The sequence below is a fragment of the Spermophilus citellus genome (assembly GCF_964194105.1).
Source record: "Spermophilus citellus genome assembly, chromosome: 1".
Classification (NCBI taxonomy): Eukaryota; Metazoa; Chordata; class Mammalia; order Rodentia; family Sciuridae; genus Spermophilus; species Spermophilus citellus.
In genome coordinates, this window is record NC_138182.1 from 46502116 (window position 1) to 46527752 (window position 25637).

Below are 25637 nucleotides of genomic sequence, written 5' to 3' on the forward strand. Positions count from 1 at the left end.
ACTGAGCCACATCCTAGCAGTTTTTATTTTTAATTTTGAGACAGGGTCTTACTGTATTGCCAGGCTGTATTCCTCCTTGAGCCTCCCAAGTAGCTTTGGATTACAGGTGTTCCCAGCTAGAAGTTAGCACAAATTCACTGTTGGAGATTAGGGTATTGACATGTGAATTTTAGAAGGGACAAAAATGTTCAGTTATAGCAAAAAGATGATGTTATTTCTGAGGTTTTCTCTTTTCACTTCGCTTTTATTAAAATGTACCTGTTTTTGATTTATCTAAAATGTATGAAAAATTCTAAAACTTATGAAAAATTCAGAATTATCTCAAGAATGTGAAGAAGGTCCAAAATTCTATTCTTACTTCACTGTTAAAACATATTATTGAGAAAAGATACTATTTTGATAAAGAAAAAGTATTTCATAAAATCAAATAGCCAAATCCAAAATGAAACCAAAGCAAAACCAAACATCACTTAGTAAACCAGGCTTATTTTTAGTAAATCATGAATAGTTGGGAAAGTCTTTAATCTGATAAAGAATATGTACCAGAAATTTATAGCTGATTATTTTGGCAAAATACTTGGCATGTTTTCTTTAGAATTAGAAACAGAGCAAGAATATCATCTTTCTATATTTTTAGTATGTGCATTTGCCCAGGATTATATCATTGACTACACAAAAAAGTCCAAAGATAATACATGTAAATTATTTGAACAAATAAAGTTTAGTGAGGCTACTTATGTACTGTACTCAGTAACATTCCTGTACTCTAGCACCTATGAATAAATCCAGTCATTGAGCATGTAATGCTTCTATGGAGAAAAGTACATATTTTTATTGAAATTTACAAAAGAGTACTTAAAAGGGAAGCTATACCTACATGAAAGGAAGGATTCATTAGTTTAAAACTGTTTCCCCCAGAACTGAAATACAGATATAATTTAATGAAAATCCCACAAGGTTGTAGTGCATTTGAAAAGCTTTGATCTCAAAGTTGACATGTAAGAATCAAATTCCAAAAACAGTGTAGGAAATTTCGAAGATTGAGCAGGGTATACATACTCTATCAGATATCAAGATCCATTGTTAAACCATATTCTTCATATTTATTTTGTATTCGTGTAAGGGAAGACAAATAGACTATTAGAATAAACTAGGAAAAGATGTTTTACAAGATTTATAGTCAAAAAAATATTGGTATTCAAGGGACTACAAATATTAAGGAAAAAGAATCAACCCTAAATGGGCAAAGGATGAATAGGCATTCATGAGAAAAAGGAGTAATTGAAATGGCTAATAAACATTTGAAAAGATATTCAACCTCATTACTAATAAGGGAAATGAAATTTGAAATGAAAATCAGCTACCATTTTATACTTGTAAAAACATTTTCTGTAATATCTCTGCAATTTTATGAACTACTAATGTAAGGGTCCTGCGAACATCGGAGGAAGAGACCACCAAGAGACTGGCTCATGCAATCAGCAAAAGGGGATTTATTGAGAATCCAGCATGCCGGGGCTCCATGCTCACTCAAGAAGGGAGAGCAGCCCAGAGTCCAGAGCAGAGGTTAAGCAGTGCTTAAGTACACTTTTTGGGGAGGGCGGGGGCTTTGCATACATCAGAACAAATCATCATGAGGCGCGGGAAAATTGAACAACAACTCTCATACATGATTAACACATTTATTGGCAGGAACAGGTCAGGCGGGGGTGATTGGTCATTCCTAAAGAGGGGATACATTCAAACTGATTGGTTTGGGCCCTGAATGCCTACGTGCCAAACTGCACAGGGTCCTAGGTTATTAAACAAGTAAATGGTCAGTACTGGGCATTGTCTTAACTGCCTCAGGAATTTCAGGTTCTGTGTGCAGTTCAGAAACTTTACAATACCTAGTCCTTTACTTTTTAACTCAGGCTTTGCAGCTTAGAAACTTTACCCTTTCACTAAAATATTTCAGAGTTTAAAAATGTTTACTTTTTGTTCTTGTAAGTACTTCACTGCATGAAGTAGCTAATTTTTCTGGTGTTTGTTAACAGCTGACCACAATAAAACTCCATTTTCTTCTCACCTTATGACCTTTTGGAGATAGAAATGACAGTTTATCTTGTTTTTTGCATCATCTGTTGACTTTAGCAAAGCTACAGTTAGAAGTCTTTGTACTAACCTTCTCCCAAGGATAGCACAATGTCAGGAATGTACCAAAAAATTATTGGTGATAAAGTATGGGGGTCTTTTTGTTTGTTTGTTTGTTTTGGTTTTTGTATTCTTCAGTGACTTCATTCCATTTTGAGGCAGTGAAACAGAATTGAATTTTGTTGAAATTTTTAAAACAAAAATTAACCTAATTTATATTCATAAGGTATTTTATTAAGCAGACAAAAAGGTAAATAAACTCCCTAACCTAAATTTATTGAACATTAAATTTATTAAAATTATGCTTATTTTCTTGTAATTTTATTTCTTAAATATTTACTTTAGGAGACTGTTTAGAATTTATTTTTGGCTTTAAAAGCTGATTCAATTTTTTAAGGCTATAATTTTAAAAATTCTAAGTCTTCTGTGGTTTTCTGTTCATTCAGCTAACTAAGAGATCTTAACAATCATTTTAAGGGCCTTTATAAAATGTTTGGTTCCATTTATAAAACTTGGCTAAATTAAATATCTTTAAACATTTAAACCTGCATTAATAATTTTCTGTATTTTCTGTTTAACTATTTCAAACTATATTTGTAAGTAGGATAAATCATGTTATCTTAAATTACTATTTGTAAATTTAAGAATTAAAATTATAAATATTATAACAAATAAATTAATTTGTTACACCTTCTAAGTAAGACTGCTTGAATACACTGAGCCTCTGTTTTTTCCCTCACTCTTATTTATACCCCTCCTCCAATATTTGCTAGACTCCACTGGCTTTCCAGGCAATCTAGAAAGGTTCCAATTCATGGTCAGTTTAAGGATGTGTTGACAGACCACGGTGATGTCAGGGATGACTGGAAATAGCAAACAAGTCTAGTTTGTAAGTGGGCAGTGCCAATTGAGGTGGTCTGATAGGAAGTAATGGAGACACAACCACAGGGTGCACAGATACAGTTACTACTACCATCTAAGTCTGGGAGAATGGTGAAAGGAAGATTGATGGGGTACTAGGACCAGGGCTCAAAAAACAGAATAAAAGCCCAGTTATTGGGTCTGGGAGTTAAAATGAGCACATGATTTTGAAAAAGGCAAATGGTCTAAGAGTTATGATAAAAGGTCAGCATTGTAACAGATAAGTCTGACTTGATGCTGAACTGATGAACTACTGGCACAGAGGTCTATGAATTCCCTTACAATGCCTAGGACCAAAATGAAACAGTAGCTAAGAGCTAGTGTCAGATCTAGGAGTGGAATGCTATAAGGACAGGGATTATTCCATAACAATCCCTTTATGGACATCTGTTGCTTCTGGCACATACCACTCCATTATTAAAATTATTCTCAAACATGTTGGAACCATTGTCAAAGTTTTAGAGCTGTGTAAGATCTAAATTATAAGTGGTATGTTCTTAGTGTATTTATTTGAAACACTGTATTTCCTAGTGGTTAGTTTATAAAAGTATGGTACAGATAATCATGGATTAAAGATTATTTCTGTGGGCTCACTTGGGATCAAACTAGTATAACTTTATTTGTGTGGGTGGGAATCTATGTTTCATGTTCCCAGCATATGATATAATTGCTCACAATATGTTTATAATTGAAGAATGCTTCTGTCACTCACCAAATTGACAACACAGTTATAAAATAGATATGGAGATACACTTTTGTATTTATTTATTTATGCTGCAGTACTGGGGATCACACCCAGGACTTCATGCATGCTAGGCAGTGCTTTGCTACTAAGTTGAATTCCTATCCCTGGAGGTATATATTTTTTAATGTAAGGAAGATCTTAGATTGATAATTATTCATTCAGTAATTTGTTAAGACTAATTCACCTCCATTGATTTGAATTTGTGACTGTAAACTTAGAGCAGTCCAAAGTATTGCTATAATATTTATTTAATAAAATTTGATAAACCAATAACAAACAATATTTATGAAGTATATTAAGTCCACTTAAAAAGCAAATTATTTCAATTTTTATTCTGTAATATGTTGTTCGTAAGTGAGTACGGCTAAGTGCAAATGAGCTTTATTTAGTTATTAAAGGAGATCCCACAAACATCCTTTACTTTATAAAGTATATACTTTATACTTATATATTCTAAAAATTTTGTATGCTTCGAATCTCATAGATCCAGACCAATCTCCCATAATAGGTAGTAAATACTAAAGTTGTGTGTGTTTGTACATGTGCACCCGTGTGCATTTAAAGATATTTGAGAAGCCTAATGCGGTGGCGCATGCCTGTAATCCCAGAGGCTCAGGAGGCTGAGACAGGAGGATTGAGAGTTCAAAGCCAGCCTCAGCAATGGCAAGACACTAAGCAACTCAGTGAGACCCTGTCTCTAAATAAAATACAAAATAGGGCTGGAGATGTGGCTCAGTGTTCGAGTGTCCCTGAGTTCAATCCTCATTACCCTCCAAAAAAGATATTTGAGAATCACAGAAAACTTTGACTTTATCATTCCATTCCCCCATTCTCTGCCAGGTTCTTACCAAGCCTTGCTAGGTCAGCTTTAGAGAAAAATCTGGCAGATGCTGCAATAGAAATAACTACCAATGATAATCTTGAACCAGACCTGGAGGATTACAAATGTAAGTATTTAATTTGTTTTTGTTTTAAGTGAAAAAATAATTATCAAACATTTGATGCTATTATTTTAATTTCAATATAAATGTTTTTAATGCATTTTGTTTATGTATTGAGTTGAAGTATCTGTTTTTTAGAAATGTGAATGCAATTTATAAGTTAAACCTTAGAATATTTACTGCATTGCAGTACATTCTTGATGGTTCTCCCTGGCCTTCAAGAGTCACAGTTGATACTAACATATTAAAGGCTCTGAGAATCAATTTTGTAATTAACTTGTATAATTTTGACAATATATTTTTTTCCAGATATGTTTCATGATATTATCTAAAATTCTGCTTTCTTTGCACAACATTTAAATATTGAAGACCACTATGGGACATGTTTGGGTAACTTTTTTAAGCTTGATTCAGACTAAACTAATATTCAGAATAACATCTTATGCCTTTGTACTCCTTCCATTTCCACCTGTTGTTTGTGCTGCTTTTTTTTTTCTGAGTAGCCATAAGTATAAATTTGAATTTTGAGGAGAATTATTCATAAAAGTTTCCTATTCTTCAGTTAGAGCACAGCAAAAGTTTCCCCATTTTTAAATGTAATTGCCTGTTTTTTTAAAATTTATTTTAAATTTTTTCATTGTAGTTGGACACAGTACCTTGATTTTATTTATTTATTTTTATGTGGTGCTGAGGATCCAACCCAGGTCCTCATCCATGCTAAATGAGCGCTCTACTGCTGAGCCACAACCCCAGCCCCTGTAATTAACTGTTTTATCAAAACATTTAATGTATGACCATTTTCTAAAATAGACTACTGTGATTCTCTTTGTAGTAGACTTTTTTTTTTTTTTAAATAATGGAGGTTACCCTGAACCAAGAATTTTGTATTAAGAAAATTAGATGACGTTTTTGGAGTCAGATTATAAATTTAATATACTGATAGATCTGAATAGAAATTCAGAGTCAACTCAAAAGAGACAGAGTAACTCTGGGCCTTGAAGATTCAGAGTGTTATTTGATTTAATCTATTGATATATCCAAAGAAAGACTGTCATTTCAGACAGGCCCTTGTTAGCAGTGACTCTCTTGTAGAATATAAGGGACCTAAGTGATGAGACTTTTCAAATTGACTAATACCATTCATTTTTAAAATCATCTGTCCTATGGAGTATTCATTAATTTACTTTCCTTGTTAGAGTCCATGCTTACCAAACAACCTTCTTGAGAACATGGTTTTCCATGCAGGTCCCACTCCAAATAATAAGCTTTTATGGCAAACAGTGTATTATAGTTGATATGAAAGTTGCAGTTTCCATTGTGATGTAATATTTTGCAATTTTATTTTCTTAGTCAGAATGTGTTTAATATTCTCCTGAAAGTTAGATTTACCCTCAGTTCTGATTATAAAATTAAGTTTGAGCCTACTAGATTTTGAGGAACCTGATAAATTTACCAAAATAATGTCATCCTGTGAAATTACTTACAAGATAGCTAGCCAGCTTTCTCCCAGAAATGTACTAGCAGCATCATTCTCTGAGTTCATATCCCCTTTCTGCTTATCAGCATTGGTTGCGTAAATTCAATTGTCCTAAAGCTAATGGACATGTTCCACAAACTAAATTTTAGATGCTATCAGATGCTGTTTGAACCTGAAATTACAAGTGTCATCTCAGCATACAAGTATAAGAGTTGATTCACTTTCATATTCTGGCTCTGTCCCTTTATAGTTTTATATTGGTCTGGTGGTAGTAAATAAATACTAAATACTTAGTGTGATGGCTCTTGGCTTTCCTTCCCTGTAGAACTTTTGAAAAAGGAAAATGGTAAAGATCTGCTGTGTTCTGGCAAATGTGTAGTACCTAATGGTACTTAAACATGTGACAGTGTAATTATTTTTAGTTTAAAATTGTTCAGAGTACTCTACAGAAGCAAGTGATTTCCCCCATATTGTCTTAAAATATGCCTTAGCATATTGAAAATAGCATTTTAAAAGATAAACATTTTGAAATATTCTTATTTGAAGTAGGAAAACAAAAGATAGGTGGATTACTTAAGGCATTGTAATTGTGTATCTGCTTGCTGGGTTATTTTCATAGGATGGAATATTACTAGGAGTCAAAGGATTACAAATACTTGATTTGATAGAAAGAATGTCAGATTAGTTTAAGTTCTATTTTAAGCTCCACTTTTACTAGCTAGGTGATTTTAAATAAATTATTTAAATTATGTTCTTGGTTTCCTCATAATTCTCGTCTCATTATTAAGTTACTTGAAATTATATAATGAAAAATATAAATCTCATAGTTTGTGATCTGGCACATGAAAAGGTCCTTAATAAATGACAGCTTTTATTATTGTGATCATTAATATTATAACACTATTAGTATGAATGTTATTGTTATTATTGGAAAATGTCAATGAGCTTGAATATCTGATTACTACAGGGAATATATAAGATAGGTTCCTGACTTCAAGAAATTTATTATTATTAAATTCCTGTATTTAAAGATCTCTTTAAAGCAAAAAGAGAACAATACAATAAAAGTTATTACTGAATAACTGTAGGGCAAAGGTTCCCAGTTCCTACTTCAAATAAGAATATTTCTGATACTATTCTATCAGAATCACCTGGATATTTATTTGAAAATATAGATCTTCTGAACTATTCCTGAAAATAATAGTTCAAGAGGTCCAAGGGTTTGGTTCATCTGTATTTTTTACTAGACCTCTCAGGGATTTTCTTGTGGAGTTTTTCATTAGGTGCTTCCTAAAGATGATATTTGGGGTACTTGAAAGCTTTTGAATGTGTACTTGGCTTATGTGTATATTATAATCCTGACCAGATAAATTTATGAATGTGGCTTTGCTATGTTCTGGGTTGTTTTTTTTTATTTCTCAATTTTATCTATATAATATTTGCTAAATTTATTGCTTTAAAATTATTACATTTTAGAACATTATAAGCTATATATAGAACTGTAGTGTTTAATTACCATCTTCAAGCTTATTTCTTTAGATGTTAAATTAAAATCCCTGAAGAGCTCAAGGTGTTACAGAAGCTATCCTACATTTTATGTTGGATGGACTTATCATCTTTGGATATTATTTGTAGGATGTAATTATGACTAATTCTCTGTCTTGTGTAAAACATTCAGGTGAAGTGGTAGCTGGATCACTGAGGATTGGTACTATTAGTGCACCAATATATAATACCCATGAGAAAATGAAAGTGCCTGATGTTCTTTTCTATGACAACATTCAGGTAAGAGTATCACTTTACTTACTTACATAAATAACCACTCATTGTGGTAGTTAGCTCTGAGAAATGATACTTATGTTTAACTATATATGTAATTTTCTAAATTAAATGCAGATGATGCAATATGACGTGTTAAAACATCTTTTTATTAAAGTATTAAAAACTTTAAAATTCTTTTTTTTCCTCCTCTGGTGAGATTTTCTTTTCTTTTTTTTTAATTGATTTTTTTTAAAAAAATAAATGACAGCGGAATGCATTACAATTCTTATTACACTTATACAGCACAATGTTTCACATCTCTGGTTGTATATAAAGTATATTGACACCAATTCGTGTCTTCATACATGTACTTTGGCTAATGATGTCTGTTACACATTTCACCATCCTTGCTAATCCTCTGGCCCCTGCCTTTCCCTCCTACTCCTCTGCCCTATCTAGAATTCATCTATTCCTCCCATGCTCCCCCTTCCAAAGGTACTTGAAAATTGGAGGAGTTGCTGTTATCATTAGGGTTATAAATTTCATATGCACACATAAACAAATATTGTATGGCTGTACTTCAGGTTGATAAAGTAAACCCATTATTAAATTAAAAACAAACAGAACTTCTCATTCTCTTTTTTTTTCTTCTTAGTGAAATCATTTCAGTAATTCAAAGAAAGTGTATCTTATACATCTTACAATTCCAGTATTTTTCTTTTTCTTTTCTTTCTTTTTTTTTTAAGGGAGTATGATGGAGAATTTTCATCTTACAAACTAACCAATAATTATTGACTTTCCACTAAGATTCAGATATAAGTTTATACCTAGAAAGCCATATTGTAGATATTCAATTCAATTAGAATATTTTCAGGGAAAATACCCTGAATATAACAGTTTTCTTTTCCAAGTTTTCCATGAAGTGGTCCTTCGGTCCTTCCTGCCAGCCTTTTCAATTTTGTGTATGTGTGTGTGTGTGTGTATACTGGTATTGGACCTGGGGACACTCTACCACCAAACTACATCTCTACCCCTTTTTATTTTTATTTTGAGACAGGGTCTTCCTAAGTTCCTGAGGCTAGCCTTGAATTTGTAATACTGCTGCCTCAGTTTCCCGAGTTGCTAAAATTATAAGTGTACGGCTCTATGCTAGGCTATGTATTTCTTTTATAATGAAAAAGTACTTAAAATTTTCTGTAATGCTTCATTATTATTCTGCATGTAAATAGTACATTTAATTTACAAATTATGTTAGAACTTCTTACTATTTTTGCTATGTTAAGGCATTAGCAAAATTGAAGTTAAATTTATTTTTTAATCTGACATTCTACAATTCTGTTTTTTGTTCAAGTATCATAATTTAAATCACTAAATTATAATAACAATATAGAAGGCAAATCCAGGCAAATTCTTCTTTCTTAATAAAAATACTGGCTTAAAATTTTGAAATCTGTCCAAGTTACACTAATTATTTTTGGCATAGCAAAGGCATAACCCTGATTTGATTTTAATTATTAAGAATCAGTTAATTAATGTAGATTTTATGTTTCTTCAGAAACATTAGTGTTCTTGCATAATCAGTACACAAATAAACAGAAAATTAAATTGTAAGACAGAGGAGGGAAAAAATTCTTGCCTAATAAATAAAGACAAAAAATTGATTAGAAGGAAAATATACTATTTCTAAAAATTGATGGTATCAACCTCTGTCCATGTAATGAACAAAGAAAACAAGAAATCAGGATACTGTTATAAGTAACATTTAATTGAAAAGCTCTACAGCAGCAAGGGTTGAAAAGATTTCAGAGTGTATAAGAATATAGGAAATTCAGTAGGAAAGAGGACCATTGTGCTCTTGAACATAGTGTCTGTTGCCAAGGTGTTTATGATATAGACATGGAGGGCTGCAGGGCTGCTGTGAACTTTACACAGAGCCCCTGAGGGACTTCTTGTAACCTGTCTCCAAATGTACCTCCTCCTCTAAAAGCATTATGAATTAACCACTAATGAAAAAGTTTTAGCTGTACCAATTCTAGGGACAGTGGCTTGATTAAATTTGCTTTTGCTATGCATTACTGATTCTGTTTTTGCTGTACTTCAGCTTTGAAGCAGTATGCTTCAGAGTCTTTTGCAGATTGAGGTACCATCTTGTTTTATGCCCTGTTGTTCCTTTACCACATTGCATTGAGAATGGTTTTGAAAATGTGTTCTTATATATCATAGGGCAAAGCCCTGTGTTTTCTTTATTTTGTATGTCTAGCAAATAACAAAGTGCCTGGTGCATAGCAATTGCTAAGTATACAAGTGGTGAGAGGATTAATAAAAGGATAAATAAGATTCTGAGTGTTCATGCTAAGGAATATTTTTTTCATCCAGCCACTCATTAAGAAATATTAGACTTGTATCAGTAAGGAGGAGAGATTTCAGGGAAGGAAAATTAATAGTCTCTTAATAAGCTTTAGATCTGAAAAAAAAATCGTAAATATTTATTGTGGGTCAGACCTTGTCCTAAGATCTTGAGATAAAGAGATTAAAATAGTCACGTGAGCAAATGCATCTTTAGAGCTCAAATTCCTCTTAATCTAATGGAAAAACAGGCAAATACACATGGTTACTTCACAGTGTAATGGAAGTATATTCAAGTTATTGTGCTTACCTTTGTGAGGTGATCATCCCTGATGATAAAGATCATAGAAAATTCGTTAACAAGACAAAGCTGGGCAAGTCTCTCAGAGACTAGCATTTGTAGAGACTTGCTTATAAGAAAGAGTAGCTCATTTAGCACCGAGTAGTACAGAGCTGAGGTTGCAAATAGAAAAGTTTAAGAGATGAGCCTGATGAGTTAGGAAAGGATCAGATCATCTGAGCTTCTCAAATTAAGGAGCTGGGATTTCTTTCATTGGTTTCCTCACCGATGAAAGACTTTAAGCACATTTGCTAACTTTGCATTCACTCTTGAATATTGTCTAAGAGTTAGAACTAAGGCAAAGAGAAACTAGTTTAGAGTTATTCTAACATTCTGGGTGAAAATTAAGAAGGATCTGAAATGAGGTAGTGAGAGTAGGGACAGAATAGAGTGGACACCTCACAGGGCTATTTAGAAGGTAGAGTCCTTGGAACTTTGTGTTTGTTTAAAACAAAGATTCTGCCTCAGGGAGCACACAGTGTGGTGGAAAAGTAAACTGAAGAGTAAGTAGAAAATTATTCTAGATTCTTCCCATCCCTGGAACATTGTGTGAAAGAAGGAGAGTGGTAGGGGATGAACCTGAGATTAAATCAGAAACATGAGAAGTATCTTTGTTTCTAAAGAGTTTTGAAAAATGAATTGGCGGGCTGGGATGTAGCTCAGTGGCAAAGCGTCTGCCTTGCATTCGCAAAGCCCTGGGTTCGACCCCCAGTTCCAAAAAAGACAAAAAAAAAAAAATGAATTGGCAAGATTTTGAACAAAGAAGTGATTGTATGAGAATTATAGAGAACATATTGACTCAGGGAAAGGATGAAGTTTCAAAAGCTAAATTAGCTTAAAAATTGTACCTACCTACCTGTCTATGTAGGTAGGCCAGAGATAATAATACCCTAAATTCAAACTGTGGTAATAGTAAATAAATAATGAATACCATTGATCTTTTTTGGGGGAGTTGGTGGTCTTGGATTTTTTTTTTTTGATCTTGATAAAAGAGAAGCAAGTTGGGCAGGGTGATTATGATAATGATGAACATTTGATCAGGCAATAGAAAATGATGCTATTAATTATGAAAAGAAAAGGAAGAATGAAGTTGTTGAAGAGAATGTAATAAGCCAAGTTTTGGATTTGAGTATGCTGAATTTAGGAGACTGGGCAATAATCAGGGGGTGTTATTATTAGTCATCACTGAGAAATCTTGATGTTTGAAGATCAGGGTTAGCTGCAGCCATGAGATGGATGAGAGAATTTAGGTAGTGTAAGGTCAGAAGTAGCTCTTCTAGCACTGATGTGTGGGTACCAACTCTGCACACAGCCCTCACTTGGATCTTAGGTGGGTGACTGTGTATAGATAGGCATGACTTGTGTTAGACCAGGACGCAAGAAAAGACCACTGACTCCAATTAAAATCAAATTAAAGCAAGCTTATTATTTCGACCGGCGGGCTGCCTTTCCCTCCCAAAACGGTGGGAACAAGACAACAACTCCACCTTTCCTATAGCCCAGCTTTATAGCCCAGAAAGTTACACAAAAGGGGGGTTACAGATAACAGAACTCTGACAAGCATCACACTAATGGTAGTTTACATTTTTTTTTTTTTTTGCTGGCCCCAACATCAGAATTTATGAGGACCATTAGAGCCTCAGAGTGGGTCGTTGTCTGGCCAGGGAAGGCCAATATTTATGAAGTGTCACTAAAGTTTCAGAGAGGGCTGCTATCTGGTCAGAGAGCCAGGCATGGGTGAGTTCAAGGCATGGGCAGGCATACCAAGCAGGTTCAGAATTTGCAGTAATTTATAGTAAAGCCGAAATTAGCTTTTCATGGCTTTGTGGCAAGATGGCTCCCAATTTTAATAAAAGATCAGGTTGGGTCTATCACTTGTTCTACCCTATACTGAGACCCCAAAGAAAGCAAGTAAAAAGTTAATGGAGAGAACAAACAAAGGAACCAGGGGAAAATCATATGGAAGGAATTGCTACAACAAGATGATCTAGTCCAGAAGACTATGGAGAAAAATTATTAAAGGCAGGAACAAATCAAGAGAGAAAGACACCTAACTGAAAGCGTAGACTTAAGAAATCATCTGCAGTGCCAAGTAAAAAAGAAGGCAAGACAAGAATTATGTTGGTCATGACCTTAGCCTTAGTGTTTGTGGATTTGAATAATCTAGTTAAATGTAATGAGCATATGAAGTAGGAAGATTTAGAATAAACAATACATATAAGAATTCAAATATAGTTTGCATTCATTTTCATTATTATGCAGCCATCAAGGTGCTCCTTGCAACTTTTCTTTTTTTTTTTTTTAAAGAGAGAGAGAGAGAGAGAGAGAATTTTTTTTAATATTTATTTTTTATTTATTGGCGGACACAACATCTTTGTTGGTATGTGGTGCTGAGGATCGAACCCGGGCCGCACGCACGCCAGCCGAGCACGCTACCGCTTGAGCCACGTCCCCAGCCCCTCCTTGCAACTTTTCTGTCCTTTCCTCATGTAGACTAGCCTATTTATTTCGGGAAGAATTCTGTGTTTTATGGAAATTGGTATTGACTTTTCATCTGAATTAAAATGTAAAGATCTCTGGCATATATTACCACAGAACTCAGTTTTAAATTGTTTTCTAGGACTCACTTTTATAGGGAAATCATACATCTCAGTTTATCTTAGTTTGCTTTTAAGACAGTCTCAATTTAGGCTGGGAATGTAGTTCAGTTGGCATAGTGCTTGCCTAGCATACATAAGTCCACTGGGTTCAATCCTTAGCACCACAAAAAAAAAAAAAAAAAAAAATAGTTTGTACCTATTGTGACCCAGCATAATTATTAACAATGGCTGGCTCTTTATTTTAAAAATGTGCCAGAATGACAATAAGTAAATATGCTTATTTTATTTCATGCCTTGTTAAAACTGTAGCTCCCTAATGTATCTAATTTTAAAAAACAAAAACTATCAAGATAAACATCAGGGGCTACTCATTTGTTCTCAAGGTAGGAAAATGCTTTCTTAGTTTTCCTTTCTAAGAAACAGACAGAATGAAAGTATACTAAATTTGACAAATGAAAGGAAAATTTCCTGGCTCTCTAAAAACTAACTTAAAAAAAGAAAAGCAATTGGCACACCAGATAAATATCTATAGATATATAAAATGTTAATATAAACGGTTAATGCAAAAGGTTAATTTGCCTTTTTTAAAAATAGGGAACTTCAATAAGTTTAGTACTTATGAGGCTGTTATTTGATTTGATACAGAAAACCAAGAGAAAGTAATAGGGATATTAACTGTGCTAGGATGTAGTTCTTTTCCTGACCCCCAATGAGCTTTTGTAACCTACTTATAGGTGGCCTGTTTTTTAAGATACAAAAGAGCAATGTAACTTTCTCTGTAGCTATTGTGAAAAACCTTAATCTTGTTCTTTTATTATATTGTGTCATAATTCAAATAAAAAGCTGTGGAAGTTAAATAATATATTTAATTTAAAAACTATATATAGTTTTGAAGGTAATGGTTAAGATGATGTCAGTCTAAAAAGTTCCATAAAAATTGCTGATTATTTTTGGAAACCATTATATATTTACATTAGCAAGTGTCAATTTAAATTTATATTAAATTTCAAGACAATGCTACGTAGTTTAAATAAAAATACTTGAATTATAAAAACAACTTGAACTGGTCAATTGGTTGTACTTGCTCTAATGGGCTGTTTTAAGTTTTCAGTATCAGTGACCCAATTGGTTATGTAGTTTACTTATATCTAACTCATTAATTTTGTTTTCTTAAAAGTTAAATTACTTGAGTATTCTATCATAAAGGATGTCTTAACTTCCAAGAAGATATCTATATAGTTAACTTAAAACACAGTTAACCTGTCTGTGGTCCTTTTTTTTCTCTAGCACATGATAGTGATGGAAGACATGCTCAAAGACTTTCTCCTTGGAGAACACTTATTATTGGTTGGTAACCAGGTAAGTTATGGGTGCAACCCAAGCTCTAACAAGTAAATGACAGTAATAGTTTCAAAGCAGTAAGTTTTTTTGTTGTTGGAATAAGTTTTTGAAATTGCTCCCTTTCTCTCCCAGTAAAATGACTCGTTTAATTAAAAGGTGAATGTCTACCTTAGACTTAACCTTAGACTTACTTCAAGGCTTAAATCAGACCCCATTCTACTCTACAAGTGTGCACTCTTCTTGCTCATATCTGTTACTCCAACCTATCTCCTGGATTAAGGCAATAATTTCCCACCAAATACACTATAAACTGTCTTCACTCTGCAATCAGATTGATACTTGTACAACTAAAATGTGATTAAGTTTCTCTTTTGTGCTTGAATCGACTCCCCATTGCCCTCAGGTATGGTCCTAACTCTCTAGTAAGCTTGACAGGCCTGTAGAATCCAGCGTCTGCCCACCTACCTGGTCCAAGCTTTGGCTCTTCTTTTCTCTGGATGGCAGCTTGAGCTACTCAGAACTTCCATCAGTTTCTTATTTTCGTTCTGGTCCTTAGTGCATTTTTTTTTCTGCATGGAACACTCCCTGTCTCTTTATATCATGCCCTCCCCTAACTCCTAGGAGGGAGGTTTTCCCTTCTCCCTAGCTCAGTTAAGTTCTCCTGACCTCCTCCCTCTGTCCCCTTCATCACACAAGTTATATGGTTTTGTATTTACCCATGAATGACTCTGCCCAACTTGTCTGGAAGCTCTTGGAGGGCAGAGACCTTGTTTGTCTTATTCATCTCGGTCCTTGGTTCCTAGCCCCGTACTGCTATAGATATTCAATATATGTTTATGGAGGAAATGAATAGATATTCTGTAGTTAGAGGGTGCTGATAATTTTCCTTAGTTGAATTATCATACCCACAGTAAGGCACTTTGGATCTCATTTTTAATTAGTCTTAAATTAATGGTGACAAGCTTTCAGAATTTTGTCCATTATTTTTTTCTTTTTTGTACTTATAAAAATAGTACATATTCTTAATATATTTAGCCCCTCAAACTTACAATTTTAAAGTGCTGTTTAAAAATAAAAATGGGCCAAACGAGTGTTTTACTGGCTGAGGCATAGGCTTGAGGGTTAGCTGGCTAGAGATCCAATAGCAGTGTTCCTACATAACAGTGTATGACTTTGGGAAATTGCTTATCTTAGACTATTTCCTGATGTCTAACCTGGGAATAAAAATAGTTTGTATTCTACTGGGCTAATGTAAGGATAACATGATATAATGCATGGAAAGTACCTCACACTGTGCTCTATTCTGCCAGCTAAAAATAAAATCACTGTAAAATTTTAAAAGTACTTTAATGTATCTTGTTTCATGTTTTCTAAACGAGAATTAAAAAGTAGAACAATAAATTATTCGTGGCAGTTTTTTCCATAAAAAGCCCCACCTTCTTTTCTTTCGTGAAAAATCATTTTTCTGTATACCTGAGGTGAAAGGATGAAGATCAGTTGATGGTATTTGTTCCTTGATGTTGAAAACCATAAGTCAAGTTGTCGTCTCACTTTGAAAAACAATGATTCTGTGGACTTTTAAGTCTTATATAGCCCAGAGTGCTTCACAGACTTTTTATCAATTTAACCATGGCACTCAGCGTTTCCTTTTCAAAACTTCTTCCATCACATGAATGTCCTCAACACAGAAACTGATGGCCTCTCACCAGCAGCAGACAAGCCTATAGAGGAGAGTAGACTGGGAACATATCGAGCTGGGCTCAAGGGGCAACTTTTCTAAGTAGCAGGCTTGGAAAAGGAAGGTCCTTGGAGTTCAAGGCATGGGGTCCAGGTGTTTTTGAAGCATTCATTGATATTGATGTGCTAAGGTTTGTTGAGTGGAATGCAGTTTCTCAGCAAAGATAGTTTTTACTATTAAGCTATTAATAGAATCAGGATTTCAGGACAATCATTTACATTAATGTCAATGTTAGAGTCTTACTAGTAACCAGAGATGGGGAGCATATTCTAACCTCTGGAGGAATGAGGGGAGCTATGCAGGGTGAGGGGTAAGATGGAATGGAGGTTTGCTTCTGCTTTATGAGAAATTAAAAAGAATATGTGAAAGTATTTTGAAATTATTCTGGAGTGCTATACTAATATTGGTGTAAAATTTGCCTTGCCTCCTCTCATCTGTTTCAAGTCCCAAGGAAGGGAATGACGCTAGAACAAGGGCTAGGCAACAGGGTAGGTGTGGTGGAGGGAAGAGCAGCTACAGTTCTATGGGCATGTGGTTAGTCCCTAGCATCTGTGAAGATGGATGATTCAAACCTGTCTAGGGTTGGTTCAGGAACCAGCTGTACAGTGTTGAAGATACTCAGGGGCAAGGCAGGAGGTATAGGGTATAAACTTGTCAGTCCCATCACATTTTACATCTTGCTTTCTTATATCCGTATTCTACCACCCTCCACTTAAGAGAAAGAAGAATTAACAAAGGGAGATTATGTTCATTAAAAGTGTGCTATGTGTCATTGGCCTTTTTCATATTGGAAGGCATTTCTCTTCTTTCATTATAAACCTCTGAGATTGTCAGTGTTCTATTATAGTACAAATGTTAAAGGAAGTATTAGGTGTGTAAGTAATTTCTGCTACCTGTGTCCATTAAATTGTTTAATGAGGAAGTCTAACTCTCTTAGACTGTCATTTGATACCCTCTGTTGTCTGATCTCAATGTTTTCTGCCTACCATCTCATTTCTCCCCTCAAGCTCTTGTTCTCAGAGAAATTAAATGGTCTATGTTCCAAATAATCTTTTTTTTTTATCAGTGTTATATTCCAGCCTATGTTTGCCACCATGCTGTCTTCTTTCCTCCATCCTTGCTTATTCAAATGCTTTCCAACTCAGAGTGGCAACTTAGTATAATGGGAATGAAGTAAACTGGGAATCTGAAGGCCTACTTCTGTGTTCAGGTTTTTAAACTGTGTGTATGATATGGACTAAATTCCTAATCTCATAAATAGGCTTTTTCTTTCCTCTCTCCCTCCCTGCCCCCCCTCTCATATCCATAAAATAATTATTGGAAATGGATGTTTTCTAAGGTTGCTCATAGCTCTAATATTCTATAATAGTGGGTCAATATAGATTTCCTTGATTTATGCATCTGCCTGTTCTGTCTCTACTGAAAAGAATGAGCCCCTCAAGAAGAGTCTTCATTAATTTTGCTTTCTTCCCAATGCCTTGTATATAGTAGATGTTAAATAAACACTAGATTTTAGAGGACTATAATAATATAAATTCCTAATGAGTAGGTAAAATGATTTAGAAATAACATGAGTTTTAAATTTCAACTTGTATTATTTTTAGGAAATTCTGAAAATGATTGACTGTATTTTTTCTTCTGTAAGCTTGCAGCTGCTGAATTAAGGATACAAATGGATTAGATATAATCTAACAACTCTTCTTTGAAGAGAGTAAATAGTTAAATGGCCCCCTCAACTAGGTATGATTCCATGATAGGATTAGAGACTGGCAGTGTTATCACTAGAATTGACTAATAAAAACTTATTATTTTAAAATTTCATAATAATTAGCTGAGTAGTACTAAGAAAATTAGATGAGGTATAACTACCTAGGCTTACATTTTATAGGTTGGGGAATGGAAATTATATTCATTTATTTAGATTGTCTTCAAAATCTAAATAATACATTCATATACTTTAGCAAACTTCTTTTTTTTTTCAAGCTTTTTTCAATAGCTAATGTCTGTGTTTAGAACCAAGTAAGATTCTATGGTTAGACTCTTGACTGCCTCCTGGAAGGTGTGAGGACAAGCAAAGCCACCTGTAGTGTTACTTGCAGATTGCATACCCTGCTGTGCTTGTCTAAGTACAGGTGCAGAGATTTTTTTTCTTTCTGTGTGCTCTCTGCATCTTGGTCATTTAGAAGAGTTCTCTCTTCAGGAATGTGTGCTTTTGCAGCCACAGTAACTCAGGTCCTTCTTCTGTAGCTTTGAAAATGCCATATTTCATCCATCAATGGTATTTCAAACCTCTGTTAATATTTCATGTACTTTCTCACCTTCACCTCATATCCACCTTCTGAAACATGACAATGAAAAAATAAAGAGACAAGCAAGTGAAGATATAGGTGATAGTTTGGGGACTATTGACTCTCAGCTTTCATGCAATAGTGTAATTGGTGTTTTCCCTCAAATGCAAAGTGACAGCCATCTGGGAAAATGCCCATTTAAATCACATGATTTATTTTGAAACCAATTAAACCATTTGTAGCAACTGAGCAGGCTCCTACCTTTCTCTTTCTAAAGCATTAAGCAATGACTACTCAAAATAGGTAAAGTCAGGAGCAGTGATGCATGGCTGTAATCCTAGTGATTTAGGAGGCTGAGGCAGGAGGAATTGGAGTTCAAAGGCAGCCTCAGCAATTTAGCAAGGCCCTAAGCAACTTAGTGAGACCCTTCCTCTAAATAAAATACAGAGAAGGGCAAGGATATGGCTCAGTGGTTATGTGCCCATGGGTTCAATCTCCAGTATCATCCCCCAATAAAAGTTAATTAAAAGTGAAACATAGAGATTAAATATTGACAAAGAACCCAACAGTGAGTTGGCATAAATATGTGATAAAAAACTTAATGAGGGCTGGGGATGTGGCTCAAGCGGTAGCGCGCTCTCCTGGCATGCGTGCGTCCCGGGTTCGATCCTCAGCACCACATACCAACAAAGATGTTGTGTCCGCCGAGAACTAAAAAATAAATATTAAAAATTCTCTCTCTCTCTCTCTCTCCCCTCTCTCACTCTCTCTTAAAAACAAAACAAACAAACAACTTAATGAATGCTCCTTCCACAAACACCTATAGAGAGATGTCTACATAGCTTTCTGTTTGCAAACTAGATACTGTTCATGAAAGAAACTTCAACAATTGAAATTATAACTAGAGCTATTTCAGAGACTGTTTTTCTGGCAGTTTTTACAAATGAAGAAATTAAATTGAATAGGTGTTGATTCTGAGGCATCTCAAGATTCATCACCTTTATTTTGCCCAATCCTACTTTTTTTTGTAGATAGTATTATTTTTTCTAAGAATCTATAATATTAGACAAAATTTCATGTTTCTTGGGAAGCTAAAAACAGTCACATAAAACACCACTTGTCATAGCAAAATAAAATAACTTGTATCTTTATTTTGGTGAATTAAAATAGACTTGTTTATCCTTTATATTTTCTATGTGGGATTTTGTGGCATAACACATCACTTTTCCAGTAAATGAAGCAGAATTGCTGTCTTTCAGCCAAATAAGATGGGGAACGCTGAAATCACATGCTTGATGGTCACATTGGATACAGTACTCCATATCATGGAACTGCTAAGTGTGCTGTCACACGCATTATTTTCTGCATATTATAATTATCATATTATATATATCTAATAGGCAATTAAGAGTTTCATTATGATATTACTATTACTATTATTATTATCATAGCACAATTTTCTACATGACAAAGAGAGATGACTATTTGTTTTCTAATGAGTGATGCTTTTGTTTGGTCCCGGCTTTAGGTGAAGAATAAGCTTCCTGCCTTCTGCATCTTCTCATACTGGCTTTACTTTTAATTTGTAGAGTCTTATTAAATTTGATACATAAAAATTTATTATGACAATGGAGGTTATAGAATCACCCTAGAGACACATCATTTCTTTTTGTTTAAAATATCCCAAAGAATAAACTTATGTTTAGGGGTAAATATGCTTGAATTTTCAGAGGTAGTTATATTTTATTAGATATTTGAAGGGAAAAAATTTTTGCAATGTGATGCTGTAAACTGCTTAGATACCCTTACATAAGAATTATCTTTAAAATCTGCACTGTTTCATTTTTTTAGAAATGAAAATTTAATCAGTTACATAAAATAATGTCACTTGGTTGTTTCTAGAACTAGACAGCATTTCAAAGCAAGTCATCAAAATTTAATTTATATTTAATGAGGCACAATTAATTATTCACAATTACTTCTGCATGAATATAGCCCAATAAAATCATTTGCTAGGGTTTGTCAACATTTTGTCTTTTTGATTTTAAGCCAGCTTTGTGTATCATTTTATCAAATAATGGCAGTCTGCTGATGTTTTTCTATTTAAAATCTCCTTTTGTTCCATGTTCATATTTTTTTGCCCTTACCAAAATTCTGTATGTAACAGAATTCCTTAACAAATAAAAAACCAACTCTGGAAGATTTTTATATAGGATGCCTTCTATATCTCTTCTATTCATGTTTTTGTTTTTACATGACTGATTCTATGGGCACTCTTCACAGTTGCATGGCAATGTCTGACCTAATAGCAGTGATACAATCCAAGAAAGCATCTCTTAACTATTTCCTGTGAAAAGTTAAAGATGAACCTACTTGCCTAAAAAGCAAAATGTCCTTTATAGAGAGATACCCCTAATGACAGACAGTCTGGCTCCAAACTCCTTTTATAGTTCGTCCAAAGTATAGTATCCACCCCTTCCATACCCAGAATTCTGCCTGAGTCATTTTTTTTGTGGTATATACTTTCTATGGTCTCTTTCCCTTCTCTCTTCATGTGAAAATCATGCCATTTCAACAACTCAGATGTTGTTTTCCTCTATGAAGCTTTTCTTCATCTCCCCCAAATAGAAATAGTCTTGTTATCCTTTAAACTTTTATAGGATTTTCTCACTATTTTGATCACATTTTTTTTGAAATTGTTTTGCTATGTATTTGATTTCATCTCTAATTGAATTAGAAGTTTATGAACAAGGATTTTCCTGTGTCAAACTTATCTTCTGTTTCTCCCCCGCTTACTCCCTCCTTTGTGTACCCCTTCTCTCTGCAGTGAACTGGTGCCTCTGCCACCTCTATCTTGGCTTCAATGTACTCTTTCTTGTCCTCTGTTCAAACCAACCAAATTTCTGAGTCTCTGTGACTCTCTGACTGTCCAGTATGAATTTCAGTGAATTCCCTTTGTTACTCACCTCACTGAGAAGCAGTATCTCAAGCCATCAAGCAACTGGAAAGCACACCCTTCTCTAATCTTCCATCTTTGGTCTCCTCATTCCACACTCATTCTTATAGTAGTAGTTATAGTAGTAGTAGCAACAAAAACAACATGATAAGTAACTTGTTGAGTAGTTTTAATAGGATATAATAAGAGCCTGAACATACAGAGTAAAGGACATTTAAAAATTTTTTATGGAAAAATTAGTATACTATAAATAGCAGATATGTAACAAATCCCCTTGAACCTAGCAACCAGCTGCTACAGTTAAAAGTCCTTTTTGCCATTTTGTTTTATTTATTCCCCTAACACTTATTTTATCTTATCTTTTAATAAATTATCCTTCTTGCAGGTATTTCAGTATTTATTTATAATATAACCACAATTTAATTATCATACCTATTAGTAATGTTCTCTTAATGTGATATTCCATCTATTTTCAGTTTTCTCATTTATCTTGAAATGTTATTTTATAGCAGTCTATTCCAGTCATCCTCCAAATAAAGCCTGACCATTGCATTTAGCTGATACACCTTCCATATCTCTTCAAAAGAAAGATGGCCCATTTTTATTAGTATAAATATTTTATTCAAAATTATACCAATTAATGAGTTTCTATTGGTAAAATATCTTCAAGAGTAAGGTTCACTAAGCCATTTAATTTCTTAATTAATTTATATCACAAGATTACGATACTTATTTTTCCAGGCTTGAAATAACTTCTTTCTTTTCTTAATTTTCATAGCACTGATTTTAAAATTTTTTTATACATTATGAAATCAGTGAATATGTACTTAGGGTCACCTAAATAGAACTCTATGTACATTGTTACTATATAGTTCTTTGTACCTTCTCTCTCTATTAATTATAACTTTACTGTAATCAGGGACTTCATTTTTTTATGGATAGAAGCTTAGCAAATATTTACTTGAATTAATTAATATTGAGATACTGAGCATATTTTATTGCCAAAATTAAAGAATGTGTGAATTTACTAATTAATTTGAACTGAGTCCTGGCAGGTTGTTACTGTGTACCATCAGAAATATACTGTGTTGCTATGCCAGAGCAATTGTCTGAAATCTGTAGAGAGGCTGAACAGTTTGTCCAGAGATTTTCCTGTATTTCCAGCTGGTAGTGGCAGCAGGGCTTTTGATAACGGAGTGTGCTGTGCTTCTACTAGCTCCTATAGTAGGGGGGTGGGGAGGAATGCTAAGACTGTGAAATGCATGTTTTCATCAAATGCAGTGATACTCATCTCTCTCTATAATATATATTCTGTCCCTTCCCCAATCCCTTGGTTAGTGAAGTTGCCTAAATTATAGTCTGGAAATAAGTGTCATTTTTTTTCACATTCTCTCTGCCAATTTAGATAGTCTATATAGTAGGGTTTTTTGTTTTATTTATTTATTTATTTTTTGGTGCTGAGGTCTCACATATACTAGGCATGTATTCTACCACTGAGTTATACTCCCAGCCCTATCCAGTGTTTCTTAGTGAATCTTTTGTTCACACTTATTTTGAATTTGTATATTGTTCTTGCAGACACATTTATTTTTTTCCCCCTGAAGTATTTATCAGGATTGCTTTGGTGGCAACTAATGGCTGACTGTACTACCCAAAAGTTTCTCTTTGCCCTTTATAGCAACAAAACATTTCAGAGGGGAATTGTAGAAATATAGCTTTTATTATGTATGTGTAAAGAGAAGTTACAGTCATGGAAAGTAGAGGTGCAATTAATTTGACTTCTCATTGGGCTTCTCTCATTTGACTTCTGAGTACTCTTTGTTGGCTCTTATACAGGGAACCCTGTTTGTGTGTGTGTGTGTGTGTGTGTGTGTGTGTGTGTGTGAATGTTTAGGGTTATTTGCTTTGTAGTTAAAGTATTTTTTTTCTGATTACATAGGTAATATGTATTTATTGAGATAATTTTGAAAAATAAGAAATTACTAGTGATCATATAGTATCAATCTCTTATTTGGTTATAGGATTAAATAGCATCATTATAAGATATTATTTAGAGATTGGTTTGTCTAGGCTCTCCATATTCTGCATATTCAAATGAGCATGCCTAGGCTCAAGTGGTGGCAGACACCTCCATCTGAGAGGAATTTCACAGGGAGTATAGTCCAAGTATCCCAACGCCTAGTATAATATACTTTTAGCCATTTTAAGCAAAAAATTCAAAGGTTCAACATTTGATGGAAATTTTAAAGTTAAAAAAAGCAGCTGACATTTTTTCTTGATTTACTGCGATATCAGTTTCTTTTGTTCTTTTTCATTGTGTTTGATATTTGTTAATGACATTCATATAGTAACTGTTCTACAAAGGAACATAGGGCACCATGTAAAGGAACATAGGGCACCATGAAATAAAAATATTACATGAACTGAACCAACTTTGTGAAAATTATTAAGGAATTTGGGCAACTGGAAGAGAGACTCAAAGAAACAATGTTTTAGAGAGTATGAGGGAAATCTGAGCATTGGAAGTGGCACACACTCTCTTGCAGGCTATTTAAAATATTACTGCAGAAAACAAGATCTGGAATGACCCCTCCCTGTTTACCCTCACGGTCCTTAAATTCTATGCAAGAAGTCCCAGCCTCATGATGGGTGATTGTTACTTGCTTTAGGTTATTTTATGACCTTCTAGTAGAGATCTTTGACTCTATGACATCAAGAAATAATCACGCATGTCAGTTTAAGGAGGCTACTTCTTGACTTACCTTTTTCATAATGAAATGGAAAATACAGTCCAATTTCTTTAGTCAGTATGGATTTGTGTTCAGAATCCCTTGTGTACAAGGTTCTTAACTTCTTAAAACTAAAATTTGCCTTTCTCCAAACCATTTCCTCCTCATGTGGCTGGTATAAGGATTTAAGTGCACTGAAAGGGCATTTATGCATGTACCAAAGGGCTTGTGTTAGTCAGCTTTTCATCTCTGTGACCAAAATACCTGTCTAGAACAACTTAGAAGAGGAAAAGTTTATTTTGGCTTATGCTTTCAAAAGTTCGGCCCGTGGTGGGCTGGTTCCATTGCTCTGGGCCTGAGGTAAGGCAGAATATCACAGTGGAAGGGCATGGCAGAAAGAAGCTCTTCAACTCATGGCAGTCTGGGAACAGAGAAAGTGTGAAGCACCAGAGACAAAACATGAACCCCAAAGGCATACCCTACCTGCCTAGTTACAACCCAGTGGTCCTTTCAGATTGTCAACCCATCAAATGGATTAATGCACTGATTAGGTTACAGCTCTCATAATCTAGTCATTTCACATCTAAACATTCCTGCATTATCTCATATGTGAACTTTCAGAGAACATCTCATATCCAAACCATAATAGGACTCTATAAATGTTACCTTCTTCCTCTTTATTTTCACAAAGGGAGTGGAAGATTCCCGGAAGAGGTTTCTACCCTCTTTAGTAAAAGCAGATCACATGACTTCCTTTTCCTTTTCTTCCCTCTTTTGCTCGAAGTTTAATAGTATTATCTGCAGATTTTATGTGAGTCAGTGGTGATAGAGACTTAAATAGGAAATCTTGTCTTGTCTCAAGGAGTGTGTCTACTTATCAAGGCACCTGGCATAATACTAGATAGAATACAGTGTGCAGAGAGAGAGCAGCTTAGGAACCGAAAGGAGGATGTCATTCTGGATCTTAGCACTGAAGAAGAGAAGCAAATGGACAGTCAGGAAAAGCTACAGAGAAGTGAAGACAATTCATCATAATACTAAGGAGTGAGTAGAAGATGACAAACAGGGAAGGATGGGCCATTTTAGTCAGAAGAAACGACATGACGAAAGATGTGGAAGTATGGAGATACTTGTTCAGGAAATGGTCCACTGATAGGAGCATGTGTGAGAATGGCAGAGGGTGGCAGAACAAGCTTGCAAGTTTATCTATTGTTGTGGGCCTCCTCCAAGACTTGTTACTGATTCTTCAATGTTTATGTCCCAGGAGAATCATTCTTGGTCCACATCTCATTCCTAGACTAGTTTTCCTTTGCCTACTTCT

The 25637-nt window shown here is 34.4% G+C and overlaps 1 protein-coding gene across 1 annotated transcript in view; it reads left to right on the forward strand.

Moving 5' to 3' along the window:
• Positions 1-25637, forward strand: part of VWA8 (von Willebrand factor A domain containing 8) — a 425268-nt gene that overhangs the window by 167996 nt on the left and 231635 nt on the right. The window contains exons 18-20 of the mRNA XM_081281141.1: positions 4640-4746; positions 7896-8002; positions 14552-14623. Coding sequence (XP_081137267.1) covers positions 4640-4746; positions 7896-8002; positions 14552-14623 — 286 coding nt within the window. The remainder of the gene's footprint in view (positions 1-4639; positions 4747-7895; positions 8003-14551; positions 14624-25637) is intronic.